This window comes from Lepidochelys kempii, chromosome 2, assembly GCF_965140285.1.
Source record: "Lepidochelys kempii isolate rLepKem1 chromosome 2, rLepKem1.hap1, whole genome shotgun sequence".
NCBI lineage: Eukaryota > Metazoa > Chordata > Testudines > Cheloniidae > Lepidochelys > Lepidochelys kempii.
The window spans coordinates 248518054-248544674 of NC_136381.1; the positions used below are offsets into that span (position 1 = coordinate 248518054).

The 26621-nt window shown below is 39.9% G+C and overlaps 1 protein-coding gene across 11 annotated transcripts in view; it reads left to right on the top strand.

Annotated features, from left to right (window-relative positions):
• Positions 1 to 26621, top strand: part of DIP2C (DIP2 acetate--CoA ligase C (putative)) — a 485677-nt gene that overhangs the window by 421317 nt on the left and 37739 nt on the right. For 6 of the 11 annotated variants that reach the window (XM_073334492.2, XM_073334493.2, XM_073334496.2 and 3 more), the window contains 3 exons: positions 7830 to 7859; positions 8452 to 8496; positions 9556 to 9617. In XM_073334492.2, the coding sequence (XP_073190593.1) occupies positions 7830 to 7859; positions 8452 to 8496; positions 9556 to 9617 (137 nt within the window). The remainder of the gene's footprint in view (positions 1 to 7829; positions 7860 to 8451; positions 8497 to 9555; positions 9618 to 26621) is intronic. The other 5 variants (XM_073334499.2, XM_073334501.2, XM_073334505.2 and 2 more) reach the window with 2 other exon arrangements.

The following is a 26621-nucleotide window of genomic DNA, read 5'->3' on the forward strand; positions in this document are numbered from 1 at the left end:
TAGTGGTTCTGTTGTGTGGTATGTGGTTGCTGGTGAGTATTCACTTCAGGTTGAGGGGCTGTCTGTATGCAAGGGCTGGCCTATCTCCCAAGATTTGTGAGAGTGTTGAGTCGTCCTTCAGAATAGGTTGTAGATCCTTGATAATGCGTTGGAGGGGTTTTAGTTGGGGGCTGAAGGTGACGGCTAGTGGCGTTCTGTTATTTTCTTTGTTAGGCCTGTCCTGTAGTAGGTGACTTCTGGAAACTCTTCTGGCTCCATCAATCTGTTTCTTCACTTCCGCAGGTGGGTATTGTAGTTGTAAGAATGCTTGATAGAGATTTTGTAGGTGTTTGTCTCTGTCTGAGGGGTTGGAGCAAATGCGGTTGTATCGCAGAGCTTGGCTGTAGACAATGGATCGTGTGGTGTGGTCAGGGTGAAAGCTGGAGGCATGTAGGTAGGAATAGCGGTCAGTAGGTTTCCGGTATAGGGTGGTGTTTATGTGACCATCGTACATTAGCACTGTAGTGTCCAGTAAGTGGATCTCTTGTGTGGACTGGACCAGGCTGAGGTTGATGGTGGGATGGAAATTGTTGAAATCATGGTGGAATTCTTCAAGGGCTTCTTTTCTATGGGTCCAGATGATGACGATGTCATCAATATAGCGCAAGTAGAGTGGGGGCATTAGGGGACGAGAGCTGAGGAAGCATTGTTCGAAGTCAGCCATGAAAATGTTGGCGTACTGTGGGGCCATGCAGGTACCCATAGCAGTGCTGCTGATTTGAAGGTATACATTGTCGCCAAATGTAAAATAGTTATGGGTAAGGACAAAGTCACAAAGTTCAGCCACCAGGTTAGCCGTCACATTATCGGGGATAGTGTTCTTGACGGCTTGTAGTCCATCTTTGTGTGGAATGTTGGTGTAGAGGGCTTCTACATCCATAGTGGCCAGGATGGTGTTATCAGGAAGATCACCGATGGATTGTAGTTTCCTCAGGAAGTCAGTGGTGTCTCGAAGGTAGCTGGGAGTGCTGGTCGTGTAGGGGCTGAGGAGGGAGTCTACATAGCCAGACAATCCTGCTGTCAGGGTGCCAATGCCTGAGATGATGGGGCGTCCAGGATTTCCAGGTTTATGGATCTTGGGTAGGAGATAGAATGCCCCAGGTCGGGATTCCAGGGGTGTGTCTGTGCGGATTTGATCTTGTGCTTTTTCAGGGAGTTTCTTGAGCAAATGCTGTAGTTTCTTTTGGTAACTCTCAGTGGGATCAGAGGGTAATGGCTTGTAGAAAGTGGTGTTGGAGATCTGCCAAGCAGCCTCTTGTTCATATTCCGACCTATTCATGATGACAACAGCACCTCCTTTGTCAGCCTTTTTGATTATGATGTCAGAATTGCTTCTGAGGCTGTGGATGGCATTGTATTCTGCACAGCTGAGGTTGTGGGGCAAGTGATGCTGCTTTTCCACAATTTCAGCCCGTGCATGTCGGCGGAAGCACTCTATGTAGAAGTCCAGTCTGCTGTCTCAACCTTCAGGAGGAGTCCACCTAGAATCCTTCTTTTTGTAGTGTTGGTAGGGAGGTCTCTGTGGATTAGTATGTTGTTCAGAGGTGTGTTGGAAATATTCCTTGAGTCGGAGACGTCAAAAATAGGATTCTAGGTCACCACAGAACTGTATCATGTTACTCTTCCTCAGATGTTCTTGTTAAACCCTGTATTTGTGCTGGAAGCGGCCCACCTAGATTATCATACACATTGTAAGGAGAGTGATCACTTTAGATAAGCTATTACCAACAGGAGAGTGGGGTGGGGGGAGAGAGAACCTTTTGTAGTGATAAACACCCATTTTTTCATGGTCTGTGTGTATAAAAACATCTTCTGTATTTTCCACAGTATGCATCCGATGAAGTGAGCTGTAGCTCACGAAAGCTTATGCTCAAATAAATTGGTTAGTCTCTAAGGTGCCACTAGTACTCCTTTTCATTTCGTGTTAATGTTGTGAACTCAGACATCTACATGACCTATTTCACTTAATAAATATTGACTTAAGTTTCTCCTGTTGAACGAGTTCTGTACCCTTGTGGAGAAACTGTTTCTTGCTCTCTCTCTCGAGTACCTGTAGCTGTAAGGGAGATAGAAAAACCTAATAAAACAAGTAATCAAAATTTTCATTTAAAAAAGAACCCCCAAACTTCATCCTTGGAAACTCACATCAAAGAGATCCTCTGCCCGCTTTCTTTTGGAGAGCTGATAGTTAGTTCCATTTAGCAAATAGGTCTCAGTTTACCCTCTCACCGTGAATACATCCAAACTTTAAAAGCTGCATATCAGGGAAAATGCAGGTACTATAGATACCTACTGTGCAGGTAGATCCAGAACACTTGTTTCCCATAAAAAGTAACCGTTCTCCTAAGAATTCCCTGGTCAAGAAAACAAAGGAGAATCAGATGAATTAACCACTTAGTAACAACAGTCTGCTAGTTATGCTTCCTGCATCGCTTTTGACTTTGAAATGGCTGCAGGATTTCCTTTTGTGTGGGAGAAGGTTGGGGAGGGAGACATAGCTCAGGGAAATTATGGCATTGCTGTCATGACAGACTGCTCTAAGCATCCACTAAAACTTCTCAAGTACATGAGGTTAGTGGCCCTTCAATCCCTGAAGCTCCATCCCTGAGACTGTCTTTCAAAGCTTTGCTTGAATTCACTCCGTGCTCTGATGCATATGAGAAGAGGCCATGAAGGGCACTGTAGATAACAAGGACAAGCTTCCCTTTGTAAGCTGGGAGGCTTCACTTGCCACTAATGGAGATCTCCCTTTCAGGGTTGCACTAGTCCCCAGGCAGTTTGACATCATGCTGTTGGTGGCTGCCTCACCAACACCAAGGCACTTCAGTAAGACCATACTGGCACTAAAAGCAGCAAATGAGTTGGGAGAACACTGGCCAGTTCTATAGTTTAGACCTTCAGTCAACCTCAAAAATATTGTTGAACCTAATGTATATGGAAGCCCAGATTAACCCAGAGAAATGGCAGGCATATCCCATCACTTGAGAACCTGATCAATACTGAATTTTATTTGGGGTACTTTTTTTACTTGAGTATGTATGTATGTTGGCTTTCTGACTGAAACTCAGCCCTCGGGAGTTGTGTGAATGCACAAAATTATAGGCAGTTCTTGAGACGGGATCACCCCTCAAGTGAATATTTGTTAACGATTTTGACTGCAGATTTAATCTGTCTTCAGCACAAAATAAGAGGGACGCCCAGCCCATTAACATCCGGGAGAGAACAGATGTGGCTACTCAGGTTGGCAGAGATCTTTGGGTGTGCTTGAGTAGCTTAACAGCAGGCACCTCAATCCATAGGAGGAATTAGAAGTATGTATGTGATTTTTTTTTTAAATAGCTTTGAGTGGAAAACTGCTTAAGTCGCTGTTTCGAAGTAGTCTAATGCCTGTAACATTGCCCTGTAAATCACTCTTATGGGCAGAATGGCTCTTAAAGCATTTAAGCAAGGAAGATGTGAAGTGTGTTTTGAAGTAATAGTGGAGCCATTATTTATAAAAGTAACTGCAAAATAGGCCTTTCAATAGAAAATGTAAAGATGCCAAAATCCTCTGGAATGCTTGGCTACAGCAGGGTTGCTTCCTTTAAAGCAGCTGGTACTGTTGACTGTCAAAGCCTGGATTCTGGGATAGATGGACTACTGTTCTGATTCAGTATAGCAGTTCCTATGATTTGTAGTATACAGGTATCTTGACCTGAAGAGCATTCTGTTTCCTGGATGGCAGATTGAAGAGCAGAATGGGTCTTAACAATTTCTCAGCAATGTTCTTTAAGTTAGCATCTCTTCAGCATGTTCAGGAAGTGGTCCTTGTTTGCTGGGGTCTTAATACTGTGCTTCAAAAAAATACTTTTGTACATTTCTGAGCCAGTGGCATCTCCTTTGTGTTTATTCTTATAATTGGTGTAATCCTCCCTCCTACCCTGTAATCATTATATGAAAGAAGATGGAGGAATTATTGACATCTATCAATATATAGTCATTGAAACCTTACTTTCCATAAGGCTGGTTGTCAGGCCCATTTGAGGTTCCTCCTAAAATTTGCACCTATGTTATCTTTATCAAGAGGTCTTAGTGCTCACCATTTGCTCCTTCTCCAGAGAGAGGCCTATCCTGATTGTCTTCAGAGTGAGTTACCTTTTTATTTGACTTGGATTCAATCTCTTATTCTTCTCTTACTTTAATTCCATCAACAGATGATCCTATAGATTGATTATTCCAAAGGGTCTCATTAGAGGGTCTTCAGGGGCTGAGCATATCCTATGTTTATAATGCACAGTGTGTGTGCTTTTGCTAGAGGTCATTGACTGAATAACACCTGTATTCTGGAAGCAGTCTTCAGCAACAGGGCAATTCTGTTCTGTAAATAGTTCTAAGTTGTTCATCTAGTTATCTTGGAATTGCTAGTTTCTTTAATTTTTCCTCTTTTCAGACTAGTGACAAATGAAGGATACAAGCATTTTACCTAAAAAGTGCTCTGATTTTTTGAACAAGCTTCTTCTATTTTTTCCTTTAAAGTGAGGTGGTATGTAAAGAAGAAAAAACGAATTTTGGAGCATGTTTATCAATCTTATTTTATTAATATATACTTGGAAAAGGCAGGCATCCTAATAATCCCTTTGATACAAAACTGTTTTATACTACTAAACTAATGGTAATCTTAGTATTGCACCATATGGAATACTATGAGACTAATACACTGACGCTGAATTTATTCCTTGTGGCTAATTTTAGACAGAATTACCATATGTCACTAAGGGCAAGATTTGTAAAGGTGTTGAGGCACCTAAAGATACAGATAGGTATTTTTGAAAATCATAGGCACCTAAATGCCTTTGCAAATCCAGCACCTTATGACTAAAAGTTATATAGGTATTTGGCAAAGGTATTTCTGAGATAAGTAGATTGTATATAGCATATTTTACTTCTCATGTATAATATCCTTAGTATTCTCTAAAGAATTAGAAAAGTAGGGATGAGCTATTACCAAGGCAGAGGTGCTCCTCCAGAATTTTTAGCTTTGTAAGCTAGCTTTCATTTAAATACTTGGAATTTATTAAGTTTTTAGTGCAGGGAGAAGGAGTGGCACAAAAAGGCATTGAAGTTCAAATTACATTCATTCAAATTACAACTCCCATGCTTAATTATCCTTGAGATAAAATCTTTTTCCAAAGAGTCACTTTGTTATTAACCTCCACTGGAGAAGAAAATATCTTCAGCCACATTTGCTCCCTTGAAAGAAAATGGTCAAGTACATTTTTGTTGCACTATAATTAGAAAAGTTACTCAATGCTTCATGTAGCTTTTTTTAGTTGAGGAAAACTGTGTATTGATGCTTCACTCCAGTTAACACCAAAATATTAATTGCTTTGACTGAGAATTCTATTAGTAAAATTTTTTAGGAGGCAATGCTTGTTTGTGTCTTTTTCCTTAATAAAAGATCACACTTTTGAGGATCTCCTACACCAGGAATAATGTGGAGTTGCTTTTAGAGAACTAGAACTGCTCTGATAGAGGACTATTCAATTTTTATGTATATTTCTTCAAGTAGTAGTAAATTCTTGGCATGTATGATTTTGTACTTGCATATGTAGTACAAATCCTTCAGATAGTTTGCCAACTCTCAAGATTTTCTGGTGAGTCATGATATTCAGTGACTTCCTTAAATCTCCATCTGCTGGAATTATGCTAGGCTCACTAATATAGACATAGCCTAAGTCAATATAGGAGGTTCTGTCAGCGTAGAAACACAGCCTCCCCGAATGACATTAGCTATGTCAACAGAAGCCCTCTTCTGTTGACATAGCTGTATCTACACTGAAAGGTTTGTCGTCATAGCTATGTTGGTCAGACGTGTGGTATTGTCATACCCCTAATCAACATAGCTTTGGCGGTATAACTTTTCAACATAGACCAAGCCTTACTTGAGATTCTCAGATATTCGTGAAAAAGTAAATTTTTACGCCTCATGGTTCCCGAGCATCCTGAAAATGTGTTACCCTAAAGGCGCCCACACCAGAAGGCAAATTAAAAGAACTCAACACTTATCTTTTGAAAATCTCATGATTTTTTTGTTGCCCAATTCATGACTTTTAAACACTTGTGGTTGGCAATATTGTACATACACAATTGTCCATGACCTCAATAGAAGTTAGGCACATGCGTCTCAGAGGGAAAGATTTATCCCTACACATGTGGGGGTTTTTTCTCCTTCTAAACATCAGACACAAGAAGGGATATGCTTGCTGGCTTTGTATGAACACTATTACAGAAGAATCTATAAAATATATCTCATTGTTTCTAATCAAGAGTTAAAGTTTCACACTAAGTGAATTTGTATACACATGGTTAATGTTTCAGCTAGATCTCAACCCAGCCTCTAATTCTTTGGGCACAGTTGGTAGGTAGCACAGTCATCTACCAGATTTACATGCGTCCACAGAGTTAGAGGACAGTGTTGAAAATTAAATTCCAAATGTTGTGCATTGAGCTCATATTGAAAAACCTTATGAGGGCAGTTTAGGGTATTTTTAAAAGTCAACTCTGGAATTGGAGTGTTACATTTTTGCATTTGTGTATATGTTTGGTAACGGACTTACTGCTCTTAAGCTGGTCTCATGCTGAGTTGCAGTTTTATAGTATACAGTGAAACCTAGACATTATTATCTATATGGCTATTCTCAGGCAGCAGTGTAATATGCAAACATGTCCTATTTAAAAATGCTCCCTCTTCCCCTTCATTCAAAATATACCAATTTTTAGCCGTCGCCGTGACAATTTCCTCTAGGATAAGAAGTTGACAGCCTAGTTCTATTGGCACTAATATTGTTATTAAAGCAGTGCACCACAATCCAGTGCTCCTGGAACTGTCTGACTTCATTGAGCATAGGTCCAGTCCCATGCGGCCCTTCGGAGTTTAGGTTTTCCACGTGCCAGCACAGTCAGTGGTTGCTACATCACCAGAGTGTCTGAAGCAGCAGGCTTAGTAACAGAGGGATAATCGTCGCTGTATTTGTTATTGTTCCTTCACTGTACTGTTGAATCTTGATGTTGAACTATTTGCTTTTTATTAGTATTGACTTTTACTGCTTCACACCCTGCATTCCAGGGTTTGTGGCCCAAGAATGAAGGAGTTTTGTAGTACCGAGTTACATAATTAGCTTTGAACATATAGAAATCAGACTATACAAGAAGCCTTGATTTTATTCTACCCTATGAGCAGGTTAATCTGGGTGAAAAATGTGTAAGTATTCTTTTTTCCCCCTTTGCCAACTAATTTTGCCCCAAAAAACCAAAATCCAGATACTTACTGCTTTTAGGGGGGGAAAGTAATCACTAACAACCTTTATTTGTTAGAGTAATGGCAAACTTGTAGCCCCTGTTTCAATTTATGTGCATTTAAAATAGCGAGTCTATTATATTTACTTACACTTTCACATGAAAGATAGCGTGCTTAACATAAATTGTCTACTAACATTGTCTGTAGTGTCCTAAAATCACTTAAGTCTGTTTGTCTAAGGTTAACAGTCTGTTGCTGTCTCTTCTGTTGCTCTACTAAAATATCGACACCTCATTTTTTACTTTTTTTTAAAACCTTTAATGGTAAAATAGTTAATTTGTAAGATTCCTGTATTTGACATTGTTTTTCTTTTTATTTTACTCCCCGCTTTTTGCATTTCCTCTCTTTTTTTTTTTTCCTCTCCCACCCTTCATTCCCATATGTCGTTATTATTTTTGTCTTGTGTTACTTTCTTTCCTTCTCTCCTTCATCCCTGCTATTCCTGCTGCTATAGCCTCACAGGCTGGGGAAGCTGGCCGAGCAGGTAGGGGATTTTCACGTTCCCTAAATACCCACCTATCAGCTTCCAACAGTGGGACAGACTAGAAATTGAGTCTGGAGATTTGAGGATTATCAGATTCTTTGTGTGTGATTATGAACAAGTCCAGTACAGTTCTGGCTGGATGCAGGCTTCATGAAAAGTTAGCTGGCTATAGTAATTATTTCATTCACACTGAAAATAACTATTGCCATGATGGTTGTCTTTAATTTTCTAACTAACTTGTTTCCATTATTTTACAAATTGGTTACATTCAATTTTTTTTAAAAATTAAGGGTAACAGTTTTTTTAGGTTTTTTTCCACATTCATCCTTACTTGAACTAAGCTCTCCACTCAGCACTAGTCTGTTACACTGCTGAGTTTATTAGTAGACGGCAAATCACATCTTTGATGGCTAGATAGGATGTTGTATCTTGTATTTTGTATCATTACAAGCTAAAGAGGCTAACATGCATGTGCAGTGCTGTTTCTCTTTGACTCTTTTGGTGGTGGGTTACTGATCAGTGTCTGTATTGTAAAGATTAATTCTTAGTAACGTCTTTTCCCTTTTTCGGTATGGAAATTGTTTACCTGTAGAACATCATCACATTTTTCAGTGCTGAACAAATTGTGGAACTACCAGTAAGCATTTCAGTAGAAATGTAAAATAGCAAATTGGTTTTAATTCTCTTAGCTCTAAATATGTCCATTTCTAAGAATTATATTGTGTTATATATCTTAAAGTGGCTAGAAGACATTGTGGTTCGATGGTCTGTGATATTCCTTGAAAACCTAAGTAACTGATACAAGGGTTCCTGTAACTATTATTTGGTGTTCAAAACATTAAGCTGCTTAGAACAGAATTTCCAAAATTCCATTGTTCTAGCTTTCCACCTGGCTGTGGAGTGGAGTATGTAGCAAAGAAAAGATCACTCGATATAGGAAATTCAGATTATACATGGTGATGAGTTTAAGCACTTGGATAAGGGAAAAATCATTGCAGAGTACAAAACCACTGTAAAAACAGTCTGCTGTTACCAGAGTGACTGAATATTATGACACCAAATGGGCAGTAAAAATACAAAGTGGAAAGCTGATAAGGAACAGAATAATTGCTTATATATCTTCAATCCATATCAGTTCATGTCATGTGTTCTGCCTTTTAATATCTTTAGCTTTAAATATATGCTCTGTTGCATGTGTGGAAGATTCTTTGCAAATCATGTTTCACATTCCTGACCACGTGCTTTTACCATTAAACTGTGTCTCCGCAGCAATTTCAGCATTCCTTTATATGAAAAAACATTTAATATATTTTTGTATGTATCAATGTGCTGAATAGTCAACCTTTTGGAAGCAAAAAAGCTTATGTTGACATTTAATTAGTACAATCATTTGAAGTTCTCACAAGCCGCAAGGCAACAGTTATCCTAGGGTAGGTATATTTGGAGGTTATTATATTGCGATTGTTATAATAGTATAATTATCATATAATACATAAGATATTATAATCAAGTTTTAGTTTGGTTTTATTTGTACCTTAAATAAATATTATTTGATTAGCCTAACTAAAAGACTATTTTTTCCATTCCTAAACCATAAAGTTACTTTGACAGTTATTCCAGTTAGAATATGTTGCATTTCATATCATTATAAATTCATATAAATGAAATTCTAACTAGAATATGTTACATTTTACAGGGAACATCCGGACCAGATCCGACCACTGTGTATGTTGATATGAGGGCACTGAGACATGACAGGTATGAACCCCATCTTTCTTGGTTTCACAATATGCAGATTGGACCGATTTGCAAGTGCATAGCAGGAACAGTATTACAATACAGTTGTCAAGCTGTGAAAGTGGTAGTAACCCTCAGATTCTTACTGATTTCCACCAGCCACCTAAAATAGAAATGACTGAATTAACAAAACGCTGGTATAATCGCAGGTGTTCGAGATACTGTGGACAGCATGTTGACACACTTAATGCTGTATGCTTCTCTACTTCTTTCGTTTTGTTCAAGGTCACACTGGCAATCCAACCCTTTCTAATAGGGGTGCTGCTTTTTTTTTGTTTCACTCCCATCGGGCTTGATTCACTTTACATCAGGCCATTTTAACCGAGCTGAGGGTTTGCTAGCTAGTTGGATAACAATTTATTGTATGAACTTTAATACTTTTACTCAGCTCAGTGGTACGAGATGAACCTTTATACTAGTATTACTGCATCTGCATGAAGGATTGTCCCATTTTAATTACATCTGTTTCTAAACCAATACAGTTAAAGGACAAAAACTGCATGTAAACCAGACCTAAATCTTTTGCCCTAATGTCCAGTTTCTCTTGACTGCTAGCAGGTTCCCTCCTTTGCCAGGCTAACTCTTACTAGTGTATCTGGTTGTATACCTCTCTATGCTGGAGTCTGTAGCTTAGCTCTGCCACTGACTTGCTATGTAACCTTAAACAAGTCATTTAACCATTTAGCTGTAAAATGAAGATAACAATTAGCTATTTCACATGGGTGTTCTGAGAAATAGTTAATGTTTGTAAAGCACTTTGAATGTATAAATCACTAGTTGCACCGGTACAAATCTTTTTCCTGGAGGAGGTCTAAGAGTGCTGTCTCCCTATCTTGTTCACTGTATTACATTAGTCAAAACATTAATTCCAACTGGCAGTTTCAAATCAGGTTAAATTACTGATTAGGCAATTTATAGTGGCTTCCTTCTACAGTAACTTCTAACTAAGTCTTCTCTGTGTCTGCTAAGCAATTTTTTTACTTTTGTTTCAAAAAAATTTCACTTACTGTTGAGATTTAGCAGCTGTAGACTCACCCCTAGGAAACATAAAAGCTTTCCCCGCAGAGGTGGTTGGAAATTCATTTGAAATATTATGTTGGGGTAAAGGGGAAAATAGGAGGACTTTTTATTGTGGAAGCTTTTTTTTTTCCCACTTTTCCAACTTGAAATCAATTTTTTTTTGGAGGAAAGCAGATACTTTTTGTGACTATTTCTTTTTGTTGAAAATCTAATTTCCCATCAAAAGTTGAAATAGAAAATTTTGGACCAGCTTTATTCACCAGTTCTGCTTCTGGGAAAAAAGTGTATTTGGGAACAAACCCAGCTAGTCTTTTCTTTCATTGTGGTAGTAGAGAGCTCTCTCCCTAGGACTGGGTAAGAACACCATCCATCTTTCACATATACTCTCTGAGAATACTCTGAGGTTGCAGTCCTCAGTAACCTAATGAATCACAAAATGATTATGCATTAGCACATGTAGCCGGGTTGTCGGGACATTAAATAGTTCTTTGGCAGTGCAGGGTACGCAACAGTGCCCAGCTGCCTCTCTACCCAAACAAGTCTTATTAATTCAATGCTGCTCTTCTGAGACACAGCACTACATATGACAATACTGATGCCTAATCAGATTCAAGTGAAACTACAGTATTCAGAATTCATCCACAGAGTATACAGCAATTGTAATCTTGCAATTTTTTTGTGAAGCAATTAATTCTGTGCAATATGTGCATAACACGCACGAAAGTAGACCTACTGAGAAGCTAATTTCTTTTTCCTAATCTAAATCAATGGGAGGTGGTACAGTTCTGTACTTAGGAACAAAGACATTGCCTCACTTCTTAACCTCTTCCATCACTACTTAGAATGTCACTCGTGTGGGAGAAAATAATTTTAGCCTACACTACACTGTGGCTATGGCGAGGAGCATTGATTGGGAAAAGAGAGAAGTAAACACAGGGAGAAAGAATTAGTTTTTCTCCTAGGGGAAGAAGGAAATCTGTAAAGTAGTCCTTAGTATGAAAATGTATTCTCTTTTTACAAGCTGCATAAAATTGATTTACACACTGTATCTACAGTAAATACTTTCACCTTCTTTAGCCTGTCATGGAAAAATAGATGCTGTTACCAAGATCAGCGTTTGCAGTGTATTAATTTCTTTTTGGTGTCCTGGTTATAGAGAACACTAAGGGAAATTGTTAGAGTTGGCCTAGATTTGCTAACATAACTCTTAATTTGATGGATTAAAGCCGCAGTTCAGAAGTATTAGACAAATGAATTTAAAATTCAGGTCATAAATTGGAGGACATAATCCCTTCATGTTTACTGTTTTATAGCCAGTTGAGTGGAACTGAATATCACTGCTGTTTACCTGTACCTAAAAATAAGACTGATGTGCATAGCCGCGAGAGTGTAGAGTGACTGTCCAAAGCCACCTTTGAAACGTTCTTAGCTCAGATAGCCCAAGAACATTATACTGTAAACTGGGTATACCTCTTACCTTTTACCAGAGAGAAAGTCAAGTTTTCCAAAATGTGTAAAAGGAAAAAAGTTTTTTATATGTTTTTAATTTGGCAATACGCTTTCTAATTATTCCTAAAACACAGCTAAATATGTCATCTTCAAGTCTGTTAAACATGGTTTTATCTGTGCAGTAACAGTTTTCATCTACCATATACATAGGTTTCAGAGTAACAGCCGTGTTAGTCTGTATTCGCAAAAAGAAAAGGAGTACTTGTGGCACCTTAGAGACTAACCAATTTATTAGAGCATAAGCTTTCGTGAGCTACAGCTCACTGCTCACTTCCTCAGATGCAACTGAGGAAGTGAGCTGTAGCTCACGAAAGCTTATGCTCTAATAAATTGGTTAGTCTCTAAGGTGCCACAAGTACTCCTTTTCTTTCTACCATATACATGTTATTCTTAAATAGAAATTAATATTTGACAAAACCTTGAACAAAACAATACCTGTTTCTAACCCTGCCAGTAATGATGTTTGGATAACAGTGCATGACTAATGAAAACACCACCTTTGAGTAGTAATTTAGAGCAAAATCCCTGTGCTATGTGCAATTTGGGTAGTTATTGGCCAGAATTGAAACACTAGATGTAAACATTGCCAACGGACTGTACTGCTGGATTACAACTGTACTTCTCTATTTAGAACAAGGGTGGGAAAATGTTTTGGCCCGAGGGCCACGTCTGGGTATGGAAATTGTATGGGGGATATGAATGCTCACGAAATTGGGATTGGGGTGAGGGCTCTGACTGGGGGTGCGGGCTCTGGAGTGGGGCCAGAAATGTGGAGTTCAGGGTGCGGGAGGGTGCTCTGGGCTGGGACAAAGGGGTTCGGAGGGTGGAGTGGGATCAGGGCTGGGACAGAGGGTTCAGGCAAGGGGGAGGGGCTCAGGGGTGCTCCCCATCCATGGTCCAAGGAAGAGGGTGGTTAAAGGAATGAAATCGCTGCTATACATGCATATAAAGGGCTGAAAATGTCTAGCTAGTAAAGCAGACCTCAGTTATCTGCAGGGTGATGTATGCAGCTGTCTTCATCTTCACTAACAGACAAATCATAGATAGAAAACCAATTAGATTGTCAAAACCAGCATTTTGGATGCATTGTGTCAAAATGAGGATAGCAATAGAGCGTTAAAATCATTAATTCATCCACCATTAATTCATCCACCATGTGATCAGTTGTCTGCCAATTCACTATACTTTCCCATTTGAAAACTTTCCCATTAGCAGTGGAGCTGGGCAGCAAAGAGTTTTCCCATCCTGGGGAAAATTTTGTGATATTAAAAAAAATTTCCAGTTCTCGATCTGGACAAAAAAGTCAATCTCAAACTTTTGTGAACCAACAATCTGAAAGAAATTTCAGTTTGGTCCAGTCAAAACATTGACATTATGACTTTTTATTTTAATTTTTTTTTTACTATATTTAGCATACATTTTTAAACAAGAAAGCATTTTAATGGATTTTTTTCATCTTGAAAATATCAAAGGGAAGTTTTAAAAAATTCATTTTTTCCGAATACAGAAATTTATCAGAACCAACCCTTTCCTGTGAAGTTTCAGTGTTGCCAAATAAAAAAAAATGTTTTGTTGAAAAGTTCCTAATCAGCCATAACTGTCTGGAGGAGACTTGGAATAGCTATTAATTTTGGCACACATGAACTTCCCTGTATATTCTAGAAGAATAAAATTCTCCATGCACCTCAGGATTTTCTCATGCAGTTAAATTCTGTCTACACATAACAAGGACTTGTTACAGTCCTTTTCCTGGCCAAAGTGCAAGATGGAAAAGCTCCAGCACAACCTTGATCTCAGCACTTATCTGAAAAGGACAGAAAATGTAAGAGAAAACCTGGAGTCCTTATTCAATTCCTTGTATCCAAAGCATACAGGTAAAAAAACCTTCAAAACTTTCACTGTCCAGATAGATTTGTTGCTGACTTCAGTGGTCATCTTTGGATGCTTAAGAAATGCAAGATTAGACCCCAGCTGTGGACGCTCCCATATTCAGAAGATTTAAGTTCACTTTTTTACAAAGGTCTTTTTATATTCACATGGATTAAAAAAATAAAAATGTCTGTCCTAATAGTTTTAGGTCTACTGATAATTTTACATAAGTTTGTAATAAACTACTAGGCACATCCATTTCTTATTTATTCGGATTGTACCTAGAACTTGGCCAAACAAATCACTGAATTGTACATACTTGTACAAGTATGTAATAATATAATATGTCATAATATGTACAAGAATGGAAGCTTTCAACCAATGTAACTATAAAAACTGCTCTCATATTTTTCTTCGATAAAATGATTGCTGAATAAAAGGTGGGCATCCTTACTTCCCTTTTCTTACATGCACACGCATGCACACTTCTCACTGATCCTAATTGTGAATTCCAGTATTCCATTTAATAAATCTTATCCTTCTCCCAGTCCCATATTAAATCCCTATTTCGGGGCTAAATTAAAAAAAGATGTGGAGTGCAATACATTAAATACACGCTTCTCTTGTCAAGTTGTCCTGTGTGCTAGTTCTCGTGCTGAGCAGCTCAGCTCACTTCCTCATCACTTGTGCAATCTTTGAGACAATCAACCCTGGGCAGGGAGCTGAATCCAAAGCTTGGGAATTGCTGTATACAATGAAAGACGGGAGAGAGAGTTTAAGTTTATTGAATTCTTTAAATATCTGGTCATCACTTATACGATGATCAACTATCGTGATCTCTCGTTGAAATATTCAGATTCCTCGATTGGAAACAAATTACTGTTCTTCTGGCTTCATACTGCACTTGTTCAGGCACCAGACTGTTGCTTTGTAAGAAGAATGCCTGTAGCAGGGAGGTCTGCCCCTTTAAGGGTCCGCGGCTCCGGGGAGCAGCAAGCCCTGGCCTAAGGAGAAGCCCAGCAGTATTTGTCTCTCCTGGCCCTCCCTCTCATATAGTTTCCAGCTGGGCATCAGAGCCTATCATTAGCTGCAGCTTAGCTGGATCTGCTGATGCCTAGCAGCTGCCTGCTGGGCTTCTCCTTAAGTCCAGTCTTGCTCGTCCCTGGCTCCACAGGCTTTTAAAGGGGCTGACCACGTTGCAACAGTGCCTCTGTCCAATTATCCTGTCATTGACAACTTCTTGTAGTATTCTAAAGTATTGAGTCTCTAAAATTAAAAATAAGGGAACCTCATAGAATCATAGAATATTAGGGTTGAAAGAGACCTCAGGAGGTCCTCTAGTCCAACCCCCTGCTCAAAGGGGACCAATCCCCAACTAAATCATCCCAGCCAGGGCTTTTCAAGCTGGGCCTTAAAAACCTCTAAGGATGGAGATTTCACCACCTCCCTAGGTAGCCCTTTCCAGTGCTTCACCACCCTCCTAGTGAAATAGTGTTTCCTCATATCCAACCTAGACCTCCTCCACTGCAACTTGAGACCATTGCTCCTTGTTCTGTCATAGAAAGCAGTGTCTCTAGTAGATTTTGACTTCTTGATTAGTCAGCCAAACTCAGTTTCTTGTTTTTGTTTTTTGGATGTGTCTGCAGTGTTAAAATAATCTTTAAATTTTCAGCAGATCTACTGGAGAGCATTATCTCCTTGATAGACAATTTATGAGGATACAGATTTTAAATGCCATATTCTTCTCACATCAGAAGGAATAGAAGTAGGGAGTTGCAGTGTTAGATTTTATTTCTGTAGATCTGTTACATATAGTATCTATTTGCAATACTTACAATTCAAGCTGTCTGTCAAAAGCAATTAGCTCAAGCTTTGGACTCTTGTTAAAATATTCAAGCACTTAAGCCTTCACCCCCCCCCCAAAAATACCTTTCAGTCATTACTATCAAATCTTTAACTTGCTTCCCCATGTTTTTGTTCAAATTTTCATCCTGTACGTACATTGTTCACAGTAACGCTGAACAGCAAAACCAAAGAAGCTTACTTGCTAACTTCTAGAACATCTCTAATCCATCTACCTAGAAAATAGTCTTTTTTATTACAGTGTTATCAGAAAAAATTATTGTGTTAACTTTAGCCAGGGCAATGCTCTGTAGCAAAGGCACTGTATTTGCTATAGCCACATTACATAAAGGAAGAGCATAGAGAACAGACTGGGGGAGAGTATATAAAATTAGAAATATGGAAATAACAGTGGTAACAATAGAACTAACCCTTCTGTAAAACATAGAAGGATAGACAAAAATACTTGAAATAAATTGACTGAGACTAATAAAAGTGGGACTTTTAAAAATATCCTTTGATGTGGATATGGGACAGCTATAATGTGCTATAATAAACCTCGTCCTTATTTTTTGGTATTGTCAGATGCTTTAGCTTATTTTTACATTCTGGCATTATATAGCATCACAACTTGCTCTCTAAGGACACTGTGGCATCATGCTGCACATAAGCCCATCGTAAAGTCAATGGAGACTTGATTCTGAATTGATAGTAAGATTGGTTGAAGTATCTAAAATAAGACCATAAGTCCCTCCATACCAACCTATGATAGAGGGTTTGTAGTTTGCATTTGAGGATTCCTTACACAAAGAGGTAGGTTTTAGGTATTTTGTCCATTATCTTACAGGATCTCACTCCAGGGTCTTAGTTCTTTAGCAAGAAATTGGCAAAACTTCCCTAGTTCTTCAGGTATGTTTTATGTTTGAGGACAGCAGTAGCAGGGTAGAATGTGACTGAGGCCCCTTTTTGGCCGTCTTGTTTCATTTCTGCCTCATATACATGCTGCCTCTAAAAGCTCCAATTTGTTTCTTTTTGTTGTATGGGAGGCAAAGAAAAACATCCAATCTTGATTTAAAAATTCCATGGTGGAGAATCTACACCACCACAACTGGTAAATTGTTTCAATCATTAATCGCACTCACTGTTTTTAAAAAATGCCTTATTTCCAGCCTGAATTTGTCTAGCTTCAACTTCCAGCCATTGGATCATGTTATACCTTTCTCTGTTAGATTAAAGAGCCAATTTTTAAATATTTCTTCCCCATGTAGGTACTTACAGACTAGTCAAGTCACTGCTTAACCTTCTCTTTGTTAAGCTAAACAAATTGAGCTCCTTGTGTCTATCACTATAAAGCATGTTTTCTAATCCTTTAATCATTCTCATGGTTCTTTTATAAACCTCTCCAATTTATCAACATCCTTCTTGAATTGTGGGCCCCAGAATTGGACACAGTATTCGAGCAGCAGTCACCTCTGTGTCAAATGCACAGGTAAAATAACCTCTCTGCTCCTTGTTTAGCCATCACATTAGCCCTTTGGGCCACAGCGTTACACTGGCAGCTCAGGTTCAGCTGACTATCCACCATGACTCCAAAAGCTTTTTCAGAGTCACTATCCTAGGATAAAAAGAAAAGGAGTATTTGTCCAATTTATTTGAGCATAAGCTTTCATGAGCTACAGCTCATGCATTCAGTGGAAAATGCATCCGATGAAGTGAGCTGTAGCTCACGAAAGCTTATGCTCAAATAAATTGGTTAGTCTCTAAGGTGCCACAAGTACTCCTTTTCTTTTTGCAAATACAGACTAACACGGCTGCTACTCTGAAACCTATCCCAGGATAGAGTACCCCAATCTGTAAATAATAGCCTACATTCTTTGTTCCTAGACATATACATTGACATTTAGCCATATTAAAATGCATACGGTTTGCTTGTGCCCAATTTACCAAGCAATCCAGATTGCTCTGTATTAGTGACCTGTCCTCTTTGTTATTTACAGCTTCCCAGATTTCTGATTCATCTGCAAACTTTATCAGTGATGGTTTTGGTTTTTTCCAGCTAATTGATAAATGTTAACTAGTGTAGGACCACGAACCAATCCCTGTGAGACCCCACTAGAAACACAGCCACGCAGTGATGATTCCCCGTTTACATTTGAGAACTATCAGTTATCCAGGTTTTAATCCATTTAATGTGTGCCATGCTTATTTTATGTTTGCAGTGGGGTGTGTGTGTGTGTGTGTGTGTGTGTGTAAAGAGATATATATCTTTACACGCACACACACCCATACATATATATATATATAAAATGAACATGAGAGAGACGTAAGGTAATATCAAAGTTTGTCCAGTAAAAGATATTATCTCCCCGATTCTTTCATATTAATTTTATATCATTCTAGTTTTTTAATCAAAATGCTGTGTGTTACCAAGTCAAACGCTTTACTGAAGACAAAGTTTATTACATCAACACTATTACCTTTATCAGCCAAACTTGTAATCTCATTAAAAGACTATATCAAGTTAGTTTGATAGGATCTAGTTTGGATAAACCCTTGCTTATTGGCATTAATTATATTACCCTCCTTGAATTCTTAGTTAATTATCTTGTCCATGATGGCTGGCAGACTCAGAGGCCCATAATTACCCTCATAATGCTGTTTATTCTTTTTAAATATTGTCACAACATTAGCTTTTTTCCAGTCCTCTGGAACTTCCCAGTGTTCCAAGTTTTACTGAAAATCAACATTAACTGTTTATCGAGCACCTCAACCAGCTCTTTTAAAACTCTTGAATGCAAGTTACCTGCACCTGCTGATTTCAAAATGTCTAATGTTAGCAGCTGCTGTTTTAACAACCTCCTGAGATACTATGGAATGGAAGGAATGTTATCATTGTCATATGATGATGACATCATCGGTTTTTATCCAAATACAGAACAGAAATATTTATTAAAAACTTCTGCCTTATCTGCATTGTTACTGATACTTTTACCATTTCCATTGAGTAATGGACCCAATACTATTGTCAGTATTCTTTTTGTTCCTAATATATTTATGGTCCTTAACTTTGCTGACCATAGCTTTTTCCTTGTATCCTTTTCCTTTCCTTATCAATTTTCTACAATTCCTATGAACTTCCCCTTTCTTCCACTTGTTACATTTTTTTTTTGGTTGACTTCACTTCTAAACCAGGTAGGTCTTTTAACCAGTATGGCCTTCTTTTTGATTTGTAGCTTTTGGGGCATCTATTAGTGTTCTTAAACAAATCCCAATTATTATTCACATTTTTCTGATTAAATTGTTCCTCCCATCTGATTTGTCTTGTTGTTTTCAGCTTTGTGAAATTGGACTTTTTAAAACACCAACTATATATATTATTGATTTAGACTTTATTCTGTTTGCACATAACAAATATAATCAAGTCATGATCACTTGTACCTAACCTATCATTAATTTTTAGTTGTGCAATCAGTTCTTAATCTATCAAGTCTAGGTCTAATATAGAATGCCTCTGTGTTGGTTGCAACTCTTTTAGAATTAGGAAATTCTTATTTATATTATTTACAAATTCCAAGAATGTATTGGCAGCGTTAGATCTCCAGCATGAGATCTCCAGCATATCTCATTCAAATTAAAATACCCCATGATCTCACAATTTTATTCCACCCCATATTGTAGGAAGGTACTTACAGAGCTGGTCATTCCACCACATATTGTAGGAAGGTACTTATAGAGCTGGTTATCTAGAGTGATTTGGTAGGCCATAGTAAACCTAACAACACCCCATCTTGTGCTTTATATGTTAGGACATTGATCCATAAGCTTTCAAGATCATTTTCTTCCAAGTTATCAGTGATTGGAAACAGGTAATGCCATTTTTGACACAGTCAGCTAGTCCCCCTCCCTTTTTACTCGATCCTTCCTAAATAGGTTATAACCATAGATTTTCACATTTTAGCACGTGAATCATCCCATCAAGTTTCACTAATACCAACTAGATCAAATTCATGTTCATAAATAAGCAGTTCTAATTCCTATTGTTTGTTACCCAGGCTCCTAGCATTAGTGTTAGGCAGTTAAAGGATTTCTTCTTTTCATGTCCTTTAGTTCCTTGTTTAATTTTGTTCTGAACATCTGGATCCTGTGCTAAATGAGACCTCGGAACTTCCCTCTTTTTAACCTCCCCTTTTGTAATTAATTTATATTAGAGTTTGTTGAACAATCTCTGTTTCCTTCTCCTTTGGTCTCAATCCTACCCCTTTTACAGTGTCTAGGAAGTAATAAGGCAGGTTGGCAGCCATTTCTGAGAGTGACTTCTCTGTTATTACAACCAGACACCATACTCACATCTCTCTGACATTAGCTGTAAGTCTAATGCATTAAATCTTAGGCGCACCTCTAAGAAAGTGGATGAATCAAAGGACAAGGGGCCAGATCCACAAAGATACTTAGGCTTTGCAACGCTGAGCATTGAATGTTGCCACCCAGTGGAATTCTCAGTCCCAGCTTAGTTGCCCAGGCTCCCCATACAATGCAAGGGGGGCGTTAAGCACCTAAGGAACAAATTCTCAGAAGCCAGCAAGCTGAGTGGGGATTCTCCTGAGCTAGCCAGGAGTGAAATGCAGAGGAAAGGGACCGAGGTTAGGTCTAGATCTACAAAGGTATTTTGGCACCTAATTCCCATTGATCTGGGACTTTAGACACTGGTCAGCAATAGACGCCTCCCTCCATTTTGGGGATCCCCAGCCATGCAGCACCTCCAGGAGCTAGGTGCCTCAACCAGGTCAGCTGCTTATGTAATCTCAGCCCTAGCAGCTGAAACCCAGACTTGTGCAATAGACACTCACTAACCTATCCCTGACCTGGGATGTGGGAGACCTGTGTTAAGATCTCTGCTTTCCCAGATTAGGAGCAAGAATTTGAACCCAGGTTTCCCAGATGACTGTCTGAACTACCAGGCTGAAGACACATCAGCGCTGCTTACGCCTGGCTGTCTTTTGTGACAGGTATCACAGAGCACATCTACAGGATTCATCCCCACTGGTGGGATAGGCATTCCCCCGCCTAATACGATAATCCCGCTTCTGGGCCTCCAGGGCTTCCCCCTTAGATAGCGCTCCAAGCAGCTCATTAGCTGTGGGGCATAGGTGCTGGAATAAGGGATGCTGGGGCTGCTGCCATATATCCTGGCTTGAAGGGGTTTCCATTATCTACAGGGTTTACAGTTTGGTTCAATGGTTCTCAGCACCCCCACTATACAAATTGTTCCAGCACCCCTGCTGTGAGGCAGTTTAGGTGGATTTGTAAATGCTGACCAGCAGAAATTAAGGCACCTAGGAGTGAGGCAGCAGCTGAGCAATGGTTTTGAAACTATCTTTAGGACGAAATGATGGACTTAGGCACCTAAAGAGGGATCATGGTGCCCTGATTTAAAACTTAGACTGGATTTCTGCTTTTTTTTTCTTTCTTTTTTTTTTTTTTTACAGATTGCGCCACAGATTATGATAAAATACAAATTGCAGGCCCTGCTGTGTCTTGTATAATACAGTACAATATTCATAATCTTTCACTTTTCCTCCAGGTTTTTGTTCTTCCTCTTCTGCCTGCCCTCACTGCAGGACCAGAGCCTCTGCTCACTCCGGAGCTGACTGTTGAATGATTCATGGAATAGAACTAAGGGTGCTGTGTCAGTGGTTTCCTCTGGGGCAATGGGCTGTACAGCTGGACACACTAAGCTTCACTGGCCTGAAGCAGTCATTTGGCTCCTTTCTGAGCAATGTGCCTAGCTTAAAAATAGTGTGATATTTGGGCATGGGAGGGAGATCTCTGACTAATTGTATAAGAATCTAAAAGTATATAAAACCTCACTAATTATTTAAGAAAATTAGTGACATTCCTGTTCTTTTAAACAACTGTTCAGATCTTTCTTTCAGTGTCAAAAACAGAGTGTAGTCATACGTGCTAGACTCAAGTAAAAACTGCTAGTCCTGTTCTTGCAAGAAATGGCTTATTGTAGTGGAGATTTCCTCTAGGACTCAGCCCTTCTCTTCCTATAAGTCTCTTACCAGAAGAGTGTTCTCTTTATAGCCTTCTCTGAGGTATGTGGAATATGAGCAGCACTGCAACATCCTGAAGAAAAATGCAGCAATGATCTGATGTTTTTAATTTGGTTTCAATGACATCTCCTCATGCTGAATTCTGCAAAAAGCCCTGGTGACTGTTAACCTGCCGTAAATGCCTCTGCTCTTTAACTTAGAGTGGAGGGTGACCTGACCACTGAATTGGTCTCATGGCAATTTTTTTACACTTTTCTTTTCTGAAAAATGAGGAAAGATAGGGATTGTGATGGTGAAAGTGTGACAACTTCACAAATCTGACCTTGGGAAAGGTTGGAGAAGAGTGTATGAATGTTAAGTTGAGAAGGTATTTTCAAAAGCATCTCAGTGTTTTAATAAAGGCAAATAAAGCATACTCTAATGCATGGAAGAATACAGCAAAATGTCAATATTTGCCAATATTAATTTTTATTGAAGTTGTCCTTATATGTTGAGCCTTTTTTCTGAGCCAGACCTGTGGAGGCAGAGAATTAGAAAACACTGGGCTACAATTTAAAATAGACAAGATAGAAACAGGGAGGTAGGGGGTATTATCTCTATTTTGCAGAGGAGACCTGAGCTGCAGAGAAATTAAGTGACTTGCCTGAGGTCACACAGGAGTCTAACGATTAAATAATTGTTGTTTAAGTACAAATCGGAAAATGCCAACAAAACATGAATTCCACACACTCATAGACTTTTAGGGTAAAAATATTTCATGCCTTTTTAATATTTGAAGTTCTGGATGCCCCTTCTTTGAAGCTGAGCTTCTGGCCCCCTGGTTTCTTTTGCACCTCTTTGAAAGTATCTGAAGAACTGTTGTGCCCCTTGTCCAGAAGCAGGAAAGGTTACAAGAAGGGTAAGAGAAAACACTCTTACAAGAAGCATGAGAAAAAAACCCTCTAAATCCTCATCCAAAAAAGAGGACCACCTCTCCAACACCCTCTGTCAGGTGAGATTCCATGCCCAGGTTTGGGAGTGTTAGGAGCTCACCAGAGCACAGGACTGGTTTCCAAGGACCAAAAAGCAAGAATACTTCGAAAATCGCCCTAGCCGAAGGATCGGGTACTCCTCGATACTGCCAAGGGAAAGAAGACAGCAAATGCTTCCTATGCCAATGGTACAGACGTGGAGTGAGAAGGAGCTGTCTGTAGTGAAGACCATGACCCGTATGCCAGTACTGCTGACATATCGAGGGAGAGAAGCCCAGTCTGCTTATTAGTCTCAGAGACTAGATATACTACCCTGGAGGACATTACTATCTACACTGACCCCGAATCACCAGTACTGTTGGACCCAGTCCTAACAAGTATGTCCTTGCACCATCAGTTTGCCACTTACTAGTACTGTCAACCAGACAGGTCATAAGAAGACCTCCAGTACCAATAGCACCACTCATCAACATTGTATCTGCCTCCTCCTCAGCGTCCAGTTTCTGTGGGAAAGCTTCACCACTCCCATCAAGACAGGGGCTCATCCCCAGCAGAGACTCCAAGATTTTCTTTTATCTCTTCGAGGAGAGACTACACACCTCAGAATCAATGGTACCCTCCTCCTTGGGGCCCGCCCCATTTGCCCTACAGACTTCACACTGGCCTTCCTGAAGTCCCTGGGTGCACGACACCCCTCATAAGCTACTAGACATCCTCCAGAGCACTGGTCCCAGTAAGGTGGCAATGCTAACTAATGAGACCGTCTAAGAACCAGCCAAGACAGTCTGGTGTACTCCAGCCACTTGCTGAAGAGAATGGAGAAGAAATGGTTTGTGCCATCTAAGAGGCTAGAGAATACATATTCTCAGATCTCTAGCGCTGCAAGGTGTCACCAAAAGGAATAAGTAACACCACTCCCAGCTCTACACCTTCTGAGAGGGAGGCCAAATGTGTATACCTCTTGGGGGGAAAGAACTTCACTTCAGTGAGCTTACAGTTTCACATAGTGAACTACCAAACTTTAAGGTCTAAAAATGATTTTATTAATTACAATAAATGCGTTGAATTCACCAACACACTCCCACAAGAAAATAGACTTCTGTTCCAAACCGTTATCAATGAGGGTAAATTGCTAGCTAGGTTAGCACTCAAGGTGTCAGTCGAAGAAGCAGATAAAGCTTCCCACCAAAAGGCAACTTCCATAGTCATGAGAGAGCCTTTTTAGCTCCAATCCACTGGCTTTCCCAAAGAGGTCAAATTTACTGTGGAGGGTCTGCCCTTTGAGGGGAATAACCGATTCAGTGAAAAGAGAGATGAGTCATTTTATTCCTCAAAGATTCAAGAACAACCCTTCACTTGCTGAGTATCTGTATCTCAGCACTGTGGAGGAAATTGCCCAAGACTCGATCCTACAGACAACAACCAGCTTCTCAACCATTCTATCATCAGAGGGCTTGTGGGCTGCCAGGGAAGCATCAGGAAATCCAGCATAGTAAGCCTAATGTCCCCCCTTTATTCTCCTTCCAGCCCCTGCCTTTTACCAAGAAATCCTTTTGGCAGGACTTTTGAGAGCTGCAGATCAGTCCCCCAACAACATTTGCATGTTCAGAACTCCTGTATCCCATTTGGTGGCCAACTAGCTCATTTTTTCCCAGGCTTGGCACCACATAACATCTGATAGATGGTTACATGATACAGTTCCTCTCTGTCCCACCCTCCAAGATCCCCTTCCCTGTTTCTGTTAAGGGACCATTCTTATGAGAAGATACCCCAAAAAGAAACAGAGTACCTATTCTTCCTGGGAGCCATGGAACTGGTACCTCTTGAGCACAAAGGAAAAGGTTTTTACTCAAGGTATTTCCTCGTCCCTAAGAAGAAAAGAGGCTGGAGGCCCATACTAGACCTCAGACAGCTGAATGTCTTCATCCTCCACGGAGGGTTCAGAATGATCATCTAGCTTCTATGGTCCCTTCACTACTGGTTCACCACTCTTGATTTAGAGGAGGCTTATTTCCATAAAACATTCACCTTGCACACAGGAGATTCCTGACATTCACTGTGGGCCTACACCATTAACAGTACAGAGTGCTCCCCTTCAGCTTCTCAGTGGCACTGAGACTATTCACAGAGGTGTTATCAGTAGTGGCCGCCCACTTCAGTCATCAGAGTTCATCTACCTCAATGACTGGTTGCTCACAGCGAAGTCCTATCAAGAAGTACAGACAACCCAGACCCTACTCGGTCTCCTGCACTCCTTAGAACTCCAAGTAAATATAGAAGAGTCCATTTTAGTTCCCATGCAGACTAGATTTTATTGGGGCAACACTTACCCTCAACAGGGGCCAGAGCACACCTGCCTCAGGACAGATTCCTAGCTATGAACGATCTCATCACTCCACTTCAGTTGAAGTCCCCGATGACCGTTCAAACCTGTCTCATTCTTCTAAGTCACATGGCCTCGTATACCTATGTGACACCCTTTGCAAGACTTTGCTTTTGTCTACAGGCTTGATAACAGTGTGTGCCAAGTGAGCACAGTCTGGACAAACCGATCTTGCTCTCCCACAGTATTCTGATTTCTCTCTCCTGATGGCACAGCAGGGAGACACTGCATATGAGGGTTCCCTTTATCCCTCCCCTACCCACAAAAAGATTGGTTACAGATACCCCCATATGAGAGCGGGGAGCCATTTGGATGAACATGTAGCACAAGGTATCTGGACTTATCAAGAATCCCAGTTGCACATAAACCTTCTGGAGCTGCATGCAGTACTCAAAGCATGCAAATAATTCCTGCTGTTCACTCGGACTTTGTACGTTCAAGTCATGTTCAAGACAACATGACAGCAGTTCGCTATATGGACAGACAGGGAGGCAAGGTCCACCCTCTTTGCACAGAAGCAGTCAATCTCTAGAACTGGTACATTTGCCACTAGATTACCCTCTCAATATTGCACCATCCAGGGGTAAACAACATGTTGGCAGACAGCCTCAGCAGATGCTTCTCCAGACACAAGTGGGAACTACACAACTTGGTGGTAGGGAGCATCTTTCAGCAGGAGGGATCCCCCTCTTGAGATTTGTGTCTCAAGAGGAAAAGAAATGCCCAACTTACTGCCCCATGTAGCTTGAGGAGACATTTCTAGTTCAGTGGTGGGAACAGCTGATCCACACATTTCCTCCCATCTTTCTTTTACTTCAAATTCTGAGGAAAATCAAACAAGATGGAGCTTTGTTGATCCTGATTGCTCCATGGTGGCCCCGACAAATTCTGGTTCCCGAATATTCTCCAGATCTCCTCTTGCCCATGCATCCATATTCAGCTTTTCCCATACCTATGCACTTAGGACAATGGAAAAATGAAACACTCCAACCCAACATCCCTCCTTCTAACATCGTGCTATTTAGTAATCCCTTAGTAATAATAGGAAAGATCCAACGAGGAAATGCTATACAGCAGAATTGAAAAGATTTTACTCCTGGTTGCCAGCATTGTCAGTTACGCCCAGAGGGTGCCAAGCCCCATACAATGATGGATTACCTCCTCTTTCTAAAAACTTGGTCTATCTCTCAGCTCCTTGTGGCAGCTATTAGCACCTTTCACCCTCCAGTGAATAACTATTTGGTCTTCACCAATACCACTACAGTTCGTTTTCCCCCAAGGGAGTTATCAGAACCTTTCCTCTGATAGTGAAACC